Genomic DNA, 18,606 nt, shown 5'->3' with positions numbered 1-18,606 from the left:
TGGCCAGACTGGTCCCAAACTACTGGCCGCAGGTGATGCACCTCCCTCAGCCTCCCAAAGTGCTAGGAATACAGGCGTGAGCCACCTTTCCCGGCCTGGGCTACTTTTAAAAGTTAAAAATCTTAGGACAGAGGAAAAGGGAGAGGAGGTGGTAAGAGTATATAAACAACCTGGATCATAGTGGGAGACAGTAAGGGATTAGCTGTTCACAGAAGAGAGAGAAAGAAATCTACTACTCATTAAATTGTCAATATGGCTATGTTCTTAGGCATATGGAAGTAAGCTGGAGGATCTGAATTGAGGTAAAGGAATGGACAGGAAGGTAGAAGAGGACTGAGATTGTGGGGAGAGACATAGTAGAGTTTAACCTCGTAAAATGAGGCACATGACCTCATTATTTGAGGGTGGGGCCCAACACCTGAATCTGTACTTTATAGAGCATGGGTACACTTTCATTTCTTTAGAGAAATCATCCATTTCTTCTATTGTGTTTCCTCCCCTTAGCCCTGGCCTATGTGCATTGATTAACTGCCTGACTTTGGAAGCCACTTTACTGCCTCTGAACAATGAAGCACAGTTGAATGCTCATAGATCTATATGCTGGCAGAGCCCGTTATCACTACACGTCAAGTATCTGTGATTTCCTCCTCCTAAGAGAGAGCCTACAGTATAGAGTCTCCCTCATGGTTTATCTACCCAAGTCCTGCACCCAAGACTTGTTTAGTGAAGCTATGGAGGGAACATATAGGCCCAATGATTGTATTCAGATCTCAGCTGCTCACTGGATCTGCTCAACAGTACGGTGGGAATACCCTACAGTGAAATAAGATGCATTCAGCATCCTTACTATTGTGTGAACTATTCCAGTCAGGATTCCTGTACTGGTGAGAAAGAAGACTAGGAAATCTCTCACATCTCCAACTCTGATTTATAGGATTCTATAAATGTAAAATCAATAGGCATAACATTCAGCAAAATTTAAAATAAAATTTTATTTTATCTTATACTTAAGTTCAGACAATAGCATGTGGTGTACATTCAAAATTTTTGACAGGTACAGAGCACATTAAAAAATGAAGACATGATCAAGAAGATGTAAGAGACAAATAGACAACAACATTCTCCCTGAATCTGGAAAGAAGCAAGCAATAAGACCATGAAAGGCGGCTGTAAAACAGGAAGAGTATTCTGCATGTGTTGCCCACAACTAGGGCAGGATTATCTCTCATCACACGTTCAAAGCCTTTTATGTTAGCGTGTAACAGAGAGAAAACAGAGGATTTGTACAGCTGAGGAAATAAATGGCAGATGTTACCCAGGAAGCAATATAATGTGGTAGTTAAGTAACTGTATTCAACTATCGAATTTAATTTTAAATCTTGGTGCAGTGCCCACAAGCTGTGTGATTTTAGTCCCCTTGATAATATAAACTTCATTTCTCTCACTTATAATAAAGAGACACAAAGGGTACCTACTCCACCAAGTTATGAAGAACACATGAAACCTGTAAAGCACTTACGATAGTGCCAGAACATTGTGAGCACACGTGATATGTTGGTTGGCATTATTATTAACAGCTTATGTAAATTCCCAGGTAATGCATAATAACAATAGAGACTGTGACAAGCCCTGGCTTACATAAATGGTCAGCTTCGTTTTCCCTATTTCATTTGACATGTTATTCCATTGTACACTTTGAGACAGGGTCTTGCTCTGTTGCCCAGGCTGGAGTGTAGTGGTGTGATCATGGGTCACTGAACCTCAAACTCCTGGACTCGAGTGATTCTCTCACCTCAGCCTTCTGGGTAGGGGGGCTACAGGTGCATACCACCATGCCCAGCTATCATATTCCTTATTTAAAAAGTTGTACACGGGCCGGGGGCGGTGGCTCACACCTGTAATCCCAGCACTTTGGGAGGCCGAGGCAGGTGGATCACAAGGTCAGGAGATCAAGATCATCCTGGCCAACATGGTGAAATTTCACCTCTACTGAAACATACAAAAAATTAGGCAGGTGTGGTGGCACGTGCCTGTAGTCCCAGCTACTCAGGAGGCTGAGGCAGAAGAATTGCTTGAACCTAGGATGCGGAGGTTGCAGTGAGCCGAGATCGTGCCACTTCACTCCAGCCTGGTGGCAGAGCAAGACCCCATCTAAAAAACAAACAAACAAAAAGTTGTACATGACAGTTAACCAATACCTCCATAATAATAATAATGATAATAATAATAATAAAAAGAAAGTAGGGACAACACTAAATCATTAGCAATTTGAGCACATTTCCTCCAAGGCATATGTTATTTTTCAACTTGGCTTCAATCATGTATCCTTATGTTTGGTTTTATTGTAGCCTTAAATTCACATAATACTTCATTAGTATGTATTATTCCACATAATAGTCCTTTAAGTAGATGGACCATACTTTAGTTTATTATTCCAGCCAGAAAAAAGCACTGATGTGCTTATGGGCAACTGGAAATAAGCTAGTGTTGGAAATAATTATGTTTATCAAGCCAATAAAGATAAGGAGAAGTGCAGTGTTAAGGGTCACTTGCCTCCCACAGCCTGAAAGTCCTTGTCACAGCTGATCTTGAACATAGCCAGCACCCTTGTTCTGATCTGTTTGGTTTTGGCACCATAGATGATGGGATTGATGACAGGAGGCAGCAGCAGGTAGATGTCACCCATGACAACACGTACAATGGGATGAAGGCTGTTTCCAAAGCGGTGTACCACTGAGAGGCCAATAAGTGGCACATAGAAGGCGAGTACCACACCAATATGTGACACACAGGTGCCAAAGGCCTTGGCCCGCTCTGACTTGGAAGGCAGTTGCAGCACCGTTCGAATTATCAGAAAATAAGACAAGGAGATGAACATTACATCCACTCCCATGACCAGCAGAATGGCAGTAAGACCATATACCACATTGGGCAAAGTGTCTGCATAGGCCAACTTCATCACATCCTGGTGGACACAATAGGAGTGTGAGAGTACATTGGAGTGGCAGAAGGCCAGTCGCTTGATCAGCAGAGGCAGTGGGAAAAAAAAGAGGGATCCGCGGACCACAGCCACGATGCCAATCTGGGCTGTTACTGTATTGTTGAGCACTGCAGCATGGCGCAGTGGGTGGCAGATGGCCACATAACGGTCAAAGGCCATGGCCAGCAGGATGGTGGATTCAATGGCTGAGAGGGCATGAATAAAGAACATCTGGGTAAGGCAGGCCTCAAAGCTAATCTCTCGGGAATCAAACCAGAAAAGTGCAAGGATCTTAGGCATGGTGGATGTGGATAAGGCCAGGTCAATGGCTGCCAGCATGCAGAGAAAGAGGTACATCGGAGAGTGCAGGTTCCGTTCCGTCCTTACGATGAAGACCACGATGCAGTTTCCAAACACTGCCACTACATACATGGAAAGGAGGGGGAAGCCAACCCAGAAATGGGCTTTCTCTAGTCCTGGGATACCAATAAGCACAAAGGTGGCATGTGTGAAGTTGCAGGAACTCATAGCTGGAACTAAGGAGGGGTGACTGGAGAGGGTGAGGTCACACTGGCAGTCTGCAGGGACATAGAGCACAATCAGAGAATGCCCTGGAAACTTGAAACTGACATCCCACCCCTTTTGTCTCCTCCCACCCCCACTTAGGGTCTTTTATAAGCTCTGAGGCCCTCTTCCAAAGGGGGAACTGTGACAGCTCAAAGTCATTTATGCATCACTACTCTCAAGGTTTATTTAAATTTTTAAAAGGGAACCCTGGGAGAGCAATGCTTTTTCCAAAATGTAGCCTTTCCAAATTCCCTCAGATTCTTCCTACTGATCCATACCTTCATTGTCTGGATATTTGGTGACCCTTTTTTTCTGATATGTGTTAAGAGATACACTTTTGGGAGCTCCTTCCAGATAAGGCTGCCTTTCTTATTTTACTTTCCCTGCTTCCTTCCCTCCACTTTCTTTCTTTCTTTTATTCCTTCATTCCAGAAGCATTACTAGCATAATGTATGCACTGAATTCATGCGAAAGAGAGAGGCATGATCACAGAGGAATCTTCCTGTTTAGACTTGAAACATGAGTAGAAATTAGACAGAGAGTGGAATAATGGGTGTTCCAAGGCAGTGAGGATAGGAGATAACTTTGCAAATTTTCAGGATTCCCGGTCCTCAATTCTAAAGTCAGCCAGAGGAATAAGACGCACAGCAATGACATTTTTTTAAAGCTTAAAAGAACGTAAATAAACAAAAACTAAGAAAAAAAAATGCCAAAAGCCAATCTCTTTCAGATTAAAGGAAACTCATCTGTGGTCATAAAATCAAAGGTAGTGTCTCCCTCTGATGACTTCTTCAGAGATGAAAGTGCTGTCAGGACACTGGTGAGTACCTCCACACCTGAAAGCTTCTTCCAAGGCCACTTTAATTGCATCCAAGGATAGTTTGAGTTGAGTCCTTACTTTGGAGAAGTATTATTAATTTTACAATGATATTTTTAGAGCTTTGTCTTTCCCAAAACTTGTGCCAACAAGTCATTCATCTCAGGGGAGACATTTCTTTTTTAGAAGCCCAGTGTTTCTTTGTCCCAACTCCCTACCCTCACCTGAACACCTGGGTTCTGACTTCACGAAACTTCTTCTCTGCTAGGTTGCCTGGGTGCCTTGGTCTTTAGAGCTAATTTTCTCTAGAACGCCAAAGCCTTGGCTGCAAGGCCTAACTTTTGGAAACAAATGATGCAGGTGTCTTCATTGATTATCTGTTTCATTGAAACAGGTTAGCCTGCTTATATTGCACTCCCCTAACCCCAGAATTCTTCACTCGTCATCTGAGTTCTTCCTGCAGCTGGGAGATGCCCTTCAATTTGGTCTTAATGTAGAGGGGTTATATACCAGTGATCTTAAATTATACTATGATAACATTAATACAAAGAGATTAGAACTGGATTCTCCCCATCTTGGATAAGCAAGGAAGGACAGATTCGGGGTTCAAGGGTTACAAACCCATACTTCTGCCTCTATTTTCTCTTCTCCACCTTCAGAACTTGTGCAGACAAAACAGCTAAGCTCCTTGACAAATATTAAATATCATATTTGGCTCCCAGTTGCTATCAGAACATGAAAAGCCCTTTTCAAAGGCAGATGATTGCATCCTTTAGTGAGATACAAGGTAGTTTGCATCTTGCATCCATCCATCCATTTCTGTATCCATCATAGCTTGGGGAAGGGGATACAGAAATTTAAACAAATCATGCTGTAATGTGTGGGACAGAACTAAGGAACCTTCCCTGAAGAGAGGCCAGATCACTAGACCACTGTGTTCCAGAGAAATGGGACCCAGGGTGAAGAAAAGAGCAGGCATGGAGGGAGATCAAGGGGAGCACAGTGACGTATATTTCCTTTCTTAATGCCTTTTGCTGTGCTACCACATGCAGTGCTGACAGATAACAAGATTCTTTATTGGCCCCAGAGCTGGTTACTTTCTTAAACCCTCTCTCTGCAGAGCATATTTTCTGCCTTGCTGGTACCTGCACATGCTCACTAGAGTATAAGACTTTGGGCCATCATCTCATCTCCCAAAATACCTATCCTGAAAGATCTCACGTCACCCTCCCATGTTGCCTGGCATCCTGCCTAAAGTAGACTCCCTGCTAAACCCAATTTCAGCTTCTCTTTAGGTCGAATGTGGCTGTTGCATTCATTCTCACTTGCCTTTCCTGATTGTTGCTAAGACTCTGGGACATCTCTTCCCAGTCCATAAAGTTGTGGATGGGACGCAAGAACTTGTCCCTGCCCTGACTTGAACCAGTATGTGGGGTCTTCAAGGTCCCTTAGGATGGCAGGAGCTAAGGCTGCCTGACCCCAGGTGAGGGTGCACTTACCTGAGAATGGTACAGTCCTACTTGGAAAGAGCAGCTGGAACTGGTTTTGCTTTCTGGTTCAGGCCTTTTTTATAATGCCCCTCAGAAAGCCCATGGGAACAGGCTGTGGAGTATGAACTGAGGCCCCAGGGACTTGGCAGACAGAGGAAAAATATCTCCATGTCCACTTGTGTGCCATTCCCACGGGCTTCCCACTATTCCTGTCCAGGGAGAACAACCTCAAAGCACCCACTGCCTCTGCCATCACTCCCACACTCACATATACAGGGCTTTTGACAATCGGCTCCCACTCCTCCAAGCTAACCTAAGCACACAGAGTCAGCCACAGGATTAGTGTGTTTCTTCATGTGCCACTCTGCTAGACACAACAGACAACATGTGTGACTAGGCATGGTCCTTGGGCTTTAGGAGTTTGCATCCTCTCTAAAACTACAAAAGTTTAGTTCCATAATTCAAAACAGGGACATGCAATTCTCCATATCGTTCCCTAGCCTTTCTTCTGGTTGACAAAACAGCCTTTAATGTATCAAAGCCACTCTTCATTGCTCCTGGATTATAGTTAAAGCCCAGATGAGATGACAGCTTTTTGTCCTAGGTCACATAGTTAATTAGTGATAATATTGGTTGGAGAACCAGGTATTCTGACTCTTTGTTTATTCACATCAAACAAATGTTTGTCAAAGGATTACAAAGTTATAAGCAAAATAGATTAAAAAAAAAACCCACCCCAACCACCTTCTCCAGGATATTGAGGTATCCTCAGTACCTCAGGATGCTTGATGGCTCTCTTCCAGTGACATGTCCCCTACGTCATACCCAGCAGAGTTACCTTCATACTTTATTAATATTTAACACTAACCTGTTCTATCTGCCATCCTTTCTAAATATGCCTTACACATGAGTCTTACCTTGTCATCATCACCATAATCTTTGAACACAGAAACAGAATTACTTTCTCATCAATCAGCCATTAAGTATTTATTGGTCACCTATATCTGACAATGGAGTTAATTAATTCATTCATTGTGTAATAAGCACATTCTCAATGCTAGTTTTGTGCAGGCACTGTGCTGAGTTTAGGGTGACAGAGGTGAATAAGACAAAGTCCTTGCCCTAAAGTATTCACAGACACCTACCCAAAGAAACCTGAAATAGTATGAAAGAGCAGTGAATACCACAGATTTTTATGGGAACTTGAGAGGGGTATTTATTTAGTCATTGGGTGGGTCCAAAAAGAGAGTATTTCAGCAGACAGAAAATCATGAAAGAAACAGAATTTTCTATAGAGGAATTATGAACAATTGTAGCTTGGCTGAAGCATAGAATCACCCAAAAAGGAAATAGAAATTGAAGAGGTCAATGGATGTGAACTGATGATAGGTTGTGAACTCAAGGACTTCATCCTGTAGGAATTGGGAGGTGAATAAATGGTTTTAAACAGGGACATCACAAATAGATTTGTGTTTCAGATTGCTATTCCAGAAGCTGTTGGGAGGGTGAATTTGAGGAGGATGAAGTGAATGTGCTTATGAATTTAGTTATGTGAGACAAAACTTAAGATACATAGCATTTCCTCATCCTTCACATCCAGTTATTCAACCAATCTTGTCTATTTTTCCTTCTAAAAATCTTTTGCATGTTTCCTCTTATTTCCATCTTCACTACCACTACCATGTTCAAGTAGCTACAACAGTAGCCATGTGACTACTAGTGCTCTGGCTTTTAGGAAAGTCCCCAACTCATTGTGAGCTTACGCATCTCGGTCAGAGCATGACATTTGTTCTGCAACCCACCCAGTCTTGGTACCTACATTACCAATTTCCTATAGATGGAAGCTTATAAGCTGCCAGGATTGTTGGACAGGAGGACTGTCCACAGGTTAGCGTTTGTGAGGTGAGGTGGGGGAAGAGAATCTGTAGAAGTTGTGCAAACATCTCAGTTGTCCTTGAGGTTGATGTTCCTTTTTCTCCTTTCTATTTTTAGGACTCTGAGTATCTCCATCCTTTTCCTTCAGCTCTATTTGCTATCCTCTGTAATAGTAGTGTATGGAAACAAATAAACAAAACCCTAGTCTGTAGGCCTGTATCATCTGAGCCTTTCCATCTTTCCACTTCGGACCTGCCTGTAGCTTCTCTGGATTTTTGTTTTTGCTTCATTGGGAGTTACAGACATGTAAAGATGATCTGTGGGGGTACATATTAGGGAATAGAAGGGGAAAGAAATATGTAGAAATAAACTGGCAGTTTATTCAAAATATAAATCACCTCTTTAAAGTGGCCTCCTAAGTTTTACTATTACCTACATTCATTCACTAGACAAAGCAAGTTTTATGTTGGAAAGTGAAAATAAGGCTTCACAAGATTAGGATCAGGGTATACTAGATCATATGAAAAAGAGCGAACTTTTTATACCAAATAGCAGTACTTGGCACAGTATTCTCCAAAATGTGAAATTTCATGAAAATACATTTTAGATACGAAGAACTTTCTGGTATAGGAGAACTTTGTTATCTTCTTGTATGCCATCAAAATCCTTGCGCATCAAAGACACTATTAATTCATTAATTCAATGAAGAGTAAAAGTTACAATGGAGCAGACACTATAGATAGAAATGTGGAAACAACAGTGAATAAACCCAGTCCCTGACCCCAAGAAGTGAGCTCAGAGTTTGTTGTGGGAAGAATGGTGACAAGAGAGTTTGGAAGGAGTTGTCTTGAGAGAGAAGAACAAGGTGCTGCGGGAGCACCTGGAAAGGGCACCAGACAGACCAGACAGGTCAGGAAAAGTCCCCAAAGGAGAGCCCCTTGTATTCTAAGTCAGGAGAAGGAACGGAGTGAGAATGCTCTAGGTGGAGGTAGGCTTAAAAGGGATAGGACATTCTTTACTGGGACTTAGGACATGCAGGTTGTTTGTTGTCTCTGGGGCATTGTACAGAGGGCAAGCAATGAAGCTTAAGAGGTAAACAGAGCCAGATCATTAAGACATTCTACTATTTTTACTATGTGGCAGGCCCTATTTTAGGGCTGGGAGATAGCATAAATGGAACCAATTCTTTACTCTCAAAAACATAATTGTTGTGGTAATGAAACCAGAAAATAAATAACATATATGTAATATACTGGGGTATAAAAATGCTAAAAATTAAAAATAAGGCAGATAAAGATGAGAGTGAATACAGGCAGGATTTGAGGGAGAGGTGTTGTTGTTGTTATTATAACATCAAGGGCCCTGTAATAGGGTGCGCTTGAGCAGAGATCTATATAAAGTGAAGTGTAAGTCATGTGGGTCTCTGGAGGATGAACATTCCAGGTAGTGAGAATACCATGTGTAAACTGATGTTGAAGCATGCTTGATGAGTTTAAGAAAATATTTGGAAGCTAGTGTGGGCGACATAGAGTGAATCACTGGCAGAGCAGTAGAAGATAATATTGGGCTGATGGAGGGAATATAGATCATATAGATCTTTATATGCTTTTACAGTGACTGTGAATTTTTCCTGGGTAAGACAGGATGCCATTGGGGTATATTGAACTTGATCTACTTGTGTATTAAACTGATTAGTTTAATCAGTCTAACTTCACTATGGGGGAAAATAGACTGTAAAGCAAATGTGGATGAAGGAAGACCCACCAGAAGGCTGTCGTAATAATTCAGGTCCAAGATGATGGCTTGCATCACAGTGGTAGCAGTAGAAGTGGTATAAAGTGACTTGAATTTAGACATCAATATCTGAGATATCTAGAAGAAAGGGTGGCCAGAACATGCAGATGTAGCATTGGAGTGATAGAAAAGCATCAGGGATAACTACAAGTGCTTTATCTCAACAAATTGGAAGGCAGAGTTACTGAGTTGGGAAGACTGCGGGTGAGCATGCTTTTTCCTTGATGGGAACATTAGTGTATATTAGATGTTGATTCTAAGATGATTATGAGACATTCAAGTAATGATACTGATACATAGGCAGTGGGATGAGTCTGAACTACAAATATTAATTTGGATTTTGTCAGCATAGAGATGGTACTTAAAGACATGATACTGGATGGGATGACCAAGGAAGGGATTATGACAAAGCAAAAAGGTCTGAGAACAAAGTCTCAGGACATTCCAACATATAAAGATGAAGACTAACAATAATTGAAACTGAAATGTTGATGTCAAACAGGCTGAGGATTTGCCATAATTCTTACAGTGCTATAAGTACTATAGTCATTTAATAAATTCCCTATAGGGAATGATGAGGAAACCAGAAAAGAAACAGCCTATATGTAATACGTTGGGGAATAAAAATGCTAAAAATTGAAAATAAGGCAGGTAAGGATGAGAGTGAATACAGAAAGAAATTGAGGGAAAGGTATTACTATTATTATTATTATAACATCAAAGGCCCTGTAATAAGGTGCAGTTGGCAGAGATCTGCATAAAGTGAGGGGGGAAGCCTGTAGATATGAAGGATTACTTCTACTTCATTTCTGTACCTGATACCAACTATAAAGCCCATCTTAAATTAGTGATATTAGTGTGGCATTGAAATATATGCTTTAAAAATTTTGAGAATTAGTGGACATACCCAGGGTGGAACTAATTCTCTTTCTGGATAAAGCCATTACATGACTACTATGACACAAATTTAAAAATGCATAAGTAAATGACCATAATTCATTTGTAGTCACTTTCCATTTCTGTTGGGGCAGATTGTTGATGGAGGGCTGAGAGAAATACCGAAATATGCTTGAGTCAGGAAAGATCATCAGGTAGAAATATATTTGTAAGGTTTGAAGATTTGATTTGGGCTTTTTCTCCCTAATTTGACTGAAAATTTCTAGAGGTTAGAGTGGTGGTTTTTTAAAATTAATTGTTTTACTTCTTTATGTTTCCTAGTAAAAATTACCTGAACTTCTCTCTATATTTAGATTTATAAATATAAATATAATTTACATATATAAGCATATAATTTATAAATATAAGTTTTTATATATGTTCATATAATTTTTAGAAATATAAATTATATATAAATTATATACCTATATATTATATTAGAGGTAGCAACATAGCATCAAAGTTAAGAGTGTGGGGGGCTCTGGAGTCAGTCTGCATAGATGTGTTCTGCCATCAGCAACACCAGTTACTAGCTGTTTAAGCAAGCTACTTAACATTTCATGCCTCAATTTTTTTATTGATAATAAAAGCGATTATCTTATAACATTGTTTTAGATATAAAATGTGTTAATACACATAAAAAACACTTAGAACCATGACTTGTCAGAGCAAATAATAAATGGCAATCGAAATTACTAGAACAGTTGGAAAATACTACCTATTTCTCACACAGGAGTGACTTTTCTATAATGTGTCATTCTAACTGCTATGAAGTAGATGAGATAATAATAGAAAGGCTGTTGGCAGGGACAGAAGGCAACAACAGTTTAGACCCAACAGTGGTGTGAGAAGGAGAATTTTTAGATGTAAAGCTAATTTTAGGCTGTTCATCTCTTCTATTCCATGTCTTCACCTCCTCATCTTGGAAATAAAGTAGTCAAACTAGCTGATGTTCTACATGCATTCCAGGTTTAACTTTAAATGATTATATGCTTAGCTTCAATGGCACCAGTTCTTTGGTTGTTTTTGTTTTTAATTGGTAACATGACCTGAAGTATACCATCTTGAGGGGTCCATCTAGTGCTGGAATTCTAAAATTTTATGTTTCTTTGGAATGGAGAATTTTTATCACAGCTCTACATATCTGTTTGGTTTTCACACTGTAGATGATGGGGTTCGTTACAGGGGGAATCAGCAGGTAGGTGTTAGCAATCATAGTATGTATATAGGCTGGGGCTTGTTTCCCAAATCTGTGAACAAAGGACAGCTGATCAATTGAATGTAATATATAGCAACAGCCACAATGTGGGAGACACATGTGCCAAAGATTTTCTTCCTCTCTTCCAGGGAAGCAATGCTAAGGACAGTCCTAATGATCAAAACATAAGAAAGGAGGATGATAACTGAGTCTACACCAACATTAGAGAACATAGCAGTCAACCCAACTGCACTTTTGATTCTGGTGTCTGTGCATGAGAGCTTCATCACATCAGGGTGGTAACAGTAGGAGTGGTGGAGTACGTGGCTGTAGCAGTAGGAAAGTCTTATAAGAAGTGCTACCATTGGTGTCAGCATTACGATCCCCCTGATGACATTTGCCACTCCAATTTGAGCTATTCTGGAGTCAGTTAAAATTATGGCATACCTAAGGGGATTAGAGATGGCCATAAAATGATCAAAAGCCATGTACAACAGCACCGAGGATTCCATGACAGTGAAGGATTTAATAAAGAACATCTGGGACAGGCAGGCATTAAAGCTGATTTCCCTCACATTGAACTAGAATATACCCAGCATGGTGACCAGAGTGGATATGGATAGGCCGAGGCCATTGGTAGACAGCATGGAGAGGAAATAGTACATGGGTTCATGGAGGCTGGGCTGAGTGATGATAGCGAAGAGGATCAGGCTGTTTCTCAAAAGAGCAGTTACATAGAGGAAGCAGAAGGGAATGGAGATCCAGGTGTGGAAGGCTTCCATCCCAGGAACACCAGTGAGCAGGCAAATGATGGAAATGGAGGTGATAGTCTGCAAAGTTGACATGCTGAATTAAAAGTACAAAACAAGGTGAGAGCTTAAAACAAAAAAAAGCTATGTTCGTTTGTGTATTGATCGAATTAAAATAATTTTATTGTACAGAAAACTGACATGAGTATTTATATAATATGAAACTACGAATGGCTCATTTAAATTGATTAAAAAATGTCAGATTTCAACTGCTGTAGTGGGTACTTTGCTTTGTCTTTGAATTTGCCTCAGCATACAATCTTTCTTCTCTAGGGCACTTTGCTGGCAGCTGTGTTTATATCTTGTGACTGGTCCTCTGATAATTCTAGCCATAGACAACCGAACTAATAATAAACACTTTACCCCAAATTTGCCAATCATATTTCATTCTTTCTGGCATGTTTAAATTGTGCTGAAGAGGTAGTGGTTATTTTTCCTCTATGGTTGTCGCCAGAGAAAAATTCACTGGGGCTGTGGAACAGCAATATTACATTGGTCATAAGTGTGGAAAGCAGAGAAGCTTACAGACAATTTGGTAAGCCAGAAAATATGAAGAAAGTGATCATTATAATACAAAGTCACACATAGGAAGTGACAAATAAATGGCTTCAGCATCTAAGTATTAAATAAACCCTTACAATGTGATACCTGGCGTCACATTTGGAAGAGATGGTGAATTAGAACACAGACCTCCCACTAGGCTTAGGAAGACAGGAAGCGACCCCCAGCTGATAGAGTGTGCTGCCACCTTCCAACACAGTTCTCTCTTCAGTCGGCTTGAAGACTAGTTCTCCAGAACAGAATCTCTCTATTTTGTTAAGACATACTTCTTAGGAGATACCTAATTGAATGTTACTGTTTTGTTTCGGAGGGAAAAATATAACTTTATTGCAAACATCACATTTCTTTTTTCATTGAGTACGGAATTGCAGAAAGGTAGATGGGTATGGGTGAGTTGAAGATAGGGGTCAAGGGAAAATCAGAGATTAGGGCTTTGGCTGCAGAGGGCTCAATCAACGAGAGATAGCTAGTTGCAGGGTAACTATTCTTCAGGGGAAAAGAAAGGGAGCTGTGTGGCTGACAGTAAGTGTTGATAAAAGAGAGGATGGAGAGGAACCGCAACGTATCCAGACTAACACATTTACCCTGATGAAGTGCCACCTCAAGGATCACCGAAAGAAGTCTTAGTGAAAAAAGGGGTAGGGATTTAACTAAAATTAACAGAAAACTAGAGGAACAATAAGAAATTTTAGGTTACATGATTTGGCCAAATAATGAAACTATAGCTTTAGATTCTGAAATAACGTGTCCTCAGGAGAGTGATGAAAATATCTAAAATGTATGATCAAACCTCTTAGAGAAATAAGAAGTATAGTTAATGTATAGTATATTTCCAAAAAAACAAAAAAGAGAGAATTTTAAATGTTCTCACCACAAAGAAATGATAAATATTTGAGGTGATGGATATGATAATTAGCCTGATTTGATCATTCCTCAATGCATACGTGTATTACAACATCACATTTTACCCCACAAATATATACCATATTATTTGTCAACTAGAAATATGATAAAATAATTTTAAAAAACCAAAACACACTAAAATGGAATTAACAGAAAGAGAGCATTCAGTAGGTTTGTAGAATTTGGAGAAGGCTTTCTAGAAAAACCAGTGCTTGAAAGATTTCTGCGTTTTATATAAGTTGAGATGAAGAATTCCCAGGCTTTCAGAACAGCCTGTGTAGAAGTGTCGAGCAATAATGCACTTATAACACTTCTTCTCTTGATCTTGTTTTACTCTCTCAGGGACATTAACTGAGTATCTGGATCTTACATAGTGCTATGTTAGAAGCTAAAGGACAACACAAATAAAACCCCTCTTAGAGAGTTTATAATCCAGTGAGAGAGAAAGAGCAAAACCGTTGTTCAGTAACTTCAATATCTCATATACATTGATGAATAATAAAAATGGTTATGAAAGTACAGAGGGGCTCCATTTATGTAAATTAATTCAGGCTTTCATGATTTTTAAAACCCATGCAATGTCTGAGTTGTAATTTTTGTCACTGTGTTGTAGGAAATTTTATGTAACCACTTTAAAAAATTAAATTGCTATTTGAATAATTTCTCTTTCATCCTAACTTCTTCACGATTCCCATTACTTCATTTCAACAATTTATTCAGTGCCTATTTTCATTTTTCTTGGCAGTTTTTTCCTCCTTCTTGCTGAGAGATCATAAACAAAACAAAAGAAAAGCATAGGGTATATAGTTTGACCTGATCTGTGTTGGACCCAGCAAAAAAGAAATGATTTCTCTCCTTTCCATCACTCTACAACCATATCTTCTTGCACCCTTCCTACATTCACTCTGGGCTCAGAGACAAGAGGGTACCTTATTCTTTTTCATAGCCAATAACTCCACTTTAGCTCCTGACTATCAACCATGAACACTTGGTTCAGTTCAAACTGAACTGAGCTATATATATACATATACAGGGAGCCGAGTTTGCTGTGTCAAGAATCAAGGGACTCTTACTGAAAATAAAAAATGACTAATTTTAAATATCCACTACATGCCAGACAGTGTGTATCAGCAGTGTCAGAGACAAACAGACAAACAGATAAATGCTACTGTTGTCGAGTGTATAAGGATAGGTTGTATCTAACGGATAAGGCAGAAGAGATAATAGTGTGGAGTGCCAGATTTGGAGTGTGTGCATACATGAATGTGTCTCTTTGTGTCAAGAAGAGCCAGTTCCAAGAATTTTAACAGACTGTATGACTTATAACTGTGTGAAGTTTTGATGGGTAGATGTGAGTTTATAAAGATGAAAAACAGGAGAAGTGTGCTTTTGCAGTGCCATTGATAACATGAGGAGAGACATAAATGAAAGAGTAACATAAGGCAGTTTGTTGGATAACTACAAGAGAAGGGGTGTATCGAAGTCTTAAATGTGAGGCTAGGTGCTGTAGGAAATGAAGCTAGAGAAAGCACCAGAGGTCAAATCATGAAAATCTTGAATTCCATGGAAAGTGTAATGAACTTAAATTTTTGCAGAGCATCAAGAGCCAGACATTTCTAAACATTTTATTCACCTTTTATTGACCACTGGAAGCAAGGAGCTTTGCTTTTAATAAGTAAATCATTTTCCATCTCTTCTCATTCAATGCCAACAAAATTCCTTTCCCTTTTTAGTATCTTGTTTAGTACCATTGGTTGCTTTTTTGCAGTCTGCAATACTCAAGTTTAACTCAACAATAAAAGCTTCCCACAGTTTTATATAGATATTTCCAAACCATTCATTTCAACCAGGATATATTGAATAGTTTTCATAATTAGCCTTGTGCTTTGATAGTGATAGTGAGGGATACAAGACATAAACCCTGTTTCTTTCTCAATTTCCTGCTGTATCTTTTATAAGGATAAAAATTCCTTTGGAGAACAGTCCGCTTTGGTTATTATTCCTTCACCTTCAGTAACAATCTGAATTCTTTCCCTAATGACTCTGAAAATCCTCCAAATGATGTCACCCGTGATTTTCTACATGCCAAGTCCAAAAGTTTAATCTCAGATTTGTTTTTCTCTCCCTCATCTCAACTTTCGGCAATGTTTACCTCCTCCTCCTTGAAACTTTCTCCTTCATTAGCTTCAATGATAGTTATTCTGTGAGGTGTTTTTTTTCTTTTTTTCTGTTTGTCAAACAATGATTTTGTTCTCTGCCTTATAAATCGTGGGATTCTAGAGGAGTCTTCTTTTCTCCCAAGAAGTATCTCTTCTTTCCTTGCTTTTCATATGCTCTCCTTGAGATATCTTGGTTATTCTCATGGCTTTAAATAGCACTTATATCCAGAAGACTCATAAATCTGCAATCTAATTATGGCATCTCCAGAGTTCTATGTTTTAAAAGTTAGCAGAATCTTTAACGCTGTGGCAAAGTTTCTGGTTTTAAGTGTAAAGGTAGTAATGAAATGTGAAAATACAGTGAAGCAATCAAACCTGTATTTTAGAAAAATAATTGATAGCAGTTTGGAGAACAAAGCTCCATGCTTCACGTGGTGAATAAAAGGTAAATAAAATACTATGGCAACCCCTGAGGGACATCTTCACCCATCATCACTCAGTTACTTCAACCTCTGTATGAGACAAATAGAACTCATTCTCTCCTCCCTTCCAAACCTGGCTCTTCCTCCTGCTTCATTTATCAGCAAATGGCATCGAAATCTAGTAAATCACTGAATTAAAATTACTACCCACCGTATGCACACACATGTGTGCACACACACACCCTCGTCTTTCTCTCTCTCATCCCTTACATATAAAGATTAGTTTTTAATTGATTCTACTCCTGAAATGCAGAAAATGAGAACCTCGGGAGGTCTATATAAGAAGGCCAAGCAATTGTTAGTAGTGGGTATTTGAAGCTATTATTTCATTGTGTTTTTCTTACATTGAAAAAATCTTAAGTGTTTATATCTGAGACTAGAGGGGGGCTAATGAATGTTCTTAGAAGGAGACACTAAATTTCCCCCAAGCTTCTCTTTTGTGCTGCCTTCACTCTCAAATCTTTCCGACCCATCCTCTGCAATTCACACATACCTTCATTTTCTCTCTTGCGAAATAAGGTATATTCTCTCAACTAATTTTCCTGCCCACTCAGATTATGATGATACTCTTCTTTCACTGCACTATTATAAGCTATAGCTTGTGGCTCTCTTAATCTGCTGAACTAGACCATATAGTGTCATCAGTATTCTCCATGCTATTGGCAATGGTATGGCTATCGTGTGTAACTGACCTGGGTTCAGATTCTAGCTCAAACACTAACTAGTTTTGAGACCATCTACACCATTAATAAAAATATTGCTCAAACACTAACTAGTTTTGAGACCATCTACACCATTAATAAAAATATTGCTCAAACACTAACTAGTTTTGAGACCATCTACACCATTAATAAAAATATTACTCATAGAAATAGCTACCATTTACTGGACACTTGTTTTGTGAACATTATTGTCCTCAGTGCTTTATAAGCATTATTTTAATTCTTACTATATCGTCATGCAGTAAGTATTATTAGATTCACTTTAAATTAATTTTTCTGGCAAAGACACTGAGTATCAGAAGTTCTGAAACATATTTGAAATCACACACAACTAGTGAAAGTCAGAGCTGAATTTTTAACCCAGGTGTTTTTAATTCCAAAGCTCATGCTCTCAAAAACAATTGTTTTACTGAAATCTACAAATAATATAAACTTTCTGTGATCCAGTTTCCTCATCTATAAGACAGGATATGCACTGTGTCTAGTACCGGTAGCTGGCATGCAACGTGCTCGAAATCGGTAATTTTTCATTTTTAGTAATAGTGATTGGGCATAGAAATGAGATTCACTGACTGTGATAAATATATTAGCACACAGATTAAACCATTTGACAAAAAACAAGTTATCCAACCTGTATCAGGCAGAACAAAATACCCATTCTCTACATATTTCCTGAGAATAAATAATTCTGCAAATTCTACCATCCTCCTCAGCCCACCATCCCAACATCTAATCTAATTCTGCACATTGTGAGGAAATTATTCCCTGTGGGTGAGAAAGTCCAATTAATCTAGAGTCAAGCATTTTCACTGAACAAAACAGTTTTACTTACAGAGCCCATACAGCAGTCCGGCCTGTTCCTTTCAGGCTGACTCAGAAGGCTGAGAGGCTTTAGATTCCAGGGAACGGCCAAGCTTTCAAATATGAGGAGACTTATTCCAGCCTGATTGGAGACAGGCACAGAGCTGAGAGGCCAATTCCTGGTGGTGGTGCTACTAACTCACTGTGTCTTCGGGGTGTGGAGATTCCCAGAAGACTTCTTTTGCCTCATATAGTCCTTTTATATCCGTTTCATTATGCAATTACTTATGGTGACTATGTGCTTTATGGGCTGATGTAACTTTTTGCTCATGTGTCATTTACTCAAAAGCTTTTTTATTTAACAGCTTTATTGATATATAATTCACATACTATAAAATTCATCCATTTATAGTGTATGATTCAATTGTTTTTAGTAAAGTCACAGAACTGTGCAAAAAACATCATCACAATTCAATTTTAGAACATTTTCATTACCCTTAAAAGGAACCTCA

General features: G+C 39.2%; 1 protein-coding gene and 1 pseudogene across 1 annotated transcript; both read right to left on the bottom strand.

The window, feature by feature from the left end:
• Nucleotides 1-973: 973 nt before the first annotated feature.
• Nucleotides 974-18,328, bottom strand: LOC117080971 (olfactory receptor 51E2). The gene is made up of 2 exons (XM_033206477.1): nucleotides 18,126-18,328; nucleotides 974-3,558 (listed from the first exon to the last, which is right to left on the bottom strand). The coding sequence occupies exon 2, from the start codon at nucleotides 3,506-3,508 to the stop codon at nucleotides 2,546-2,548; it is 963 nt and encodes a 320-aa protein (XP_033062368.1). The 5' UTR covers nucleotides 3,509-3,558; nucleotides 18,126-18,328; the 3' UTR covers nucleotides 974-2,545.
• On the bottom strand, nucleotides 11,559-12,502 carry LOC117081328 (annotated as a pseudogene).
• Nucleotides 18,329-18,606: the final 278 nt, after the last annotated feature.

The sequence above is a fragment of the Trachypithecus francoisi genome, unplaced genomic scaffold, assembly GCF_009764315.1.
Source record: "Trachypithecus francoisi isolate TF-2019V2 unplaced genomic scaffold, Tfra_2.0 Lachesis_group8, whole genome shotgun sequence".
In the NCBI taxonomy this organism is placed as follows: Eukaryota; Metazoa; Chordata; class Mammalia; order Primates; family Cercopithecidae; genus Trachypithecus; species Trachypithecus francoisi.
The sequence above is the reverse complement of the archived record's forward strand: the minus strand, read 5'-3'. Positions and strand labels throughout refer to the sequence as shown.

What these genes read in the sequence shown, in the direction of transcription:
- LOC117080971 (XM_033206477.1), bottom strand. Translation starts at nt 3,508, where the DNA reads ATGAGTTCCTGCAACTTCACACATGCCACCTTTGTGCTTATTGGTATC.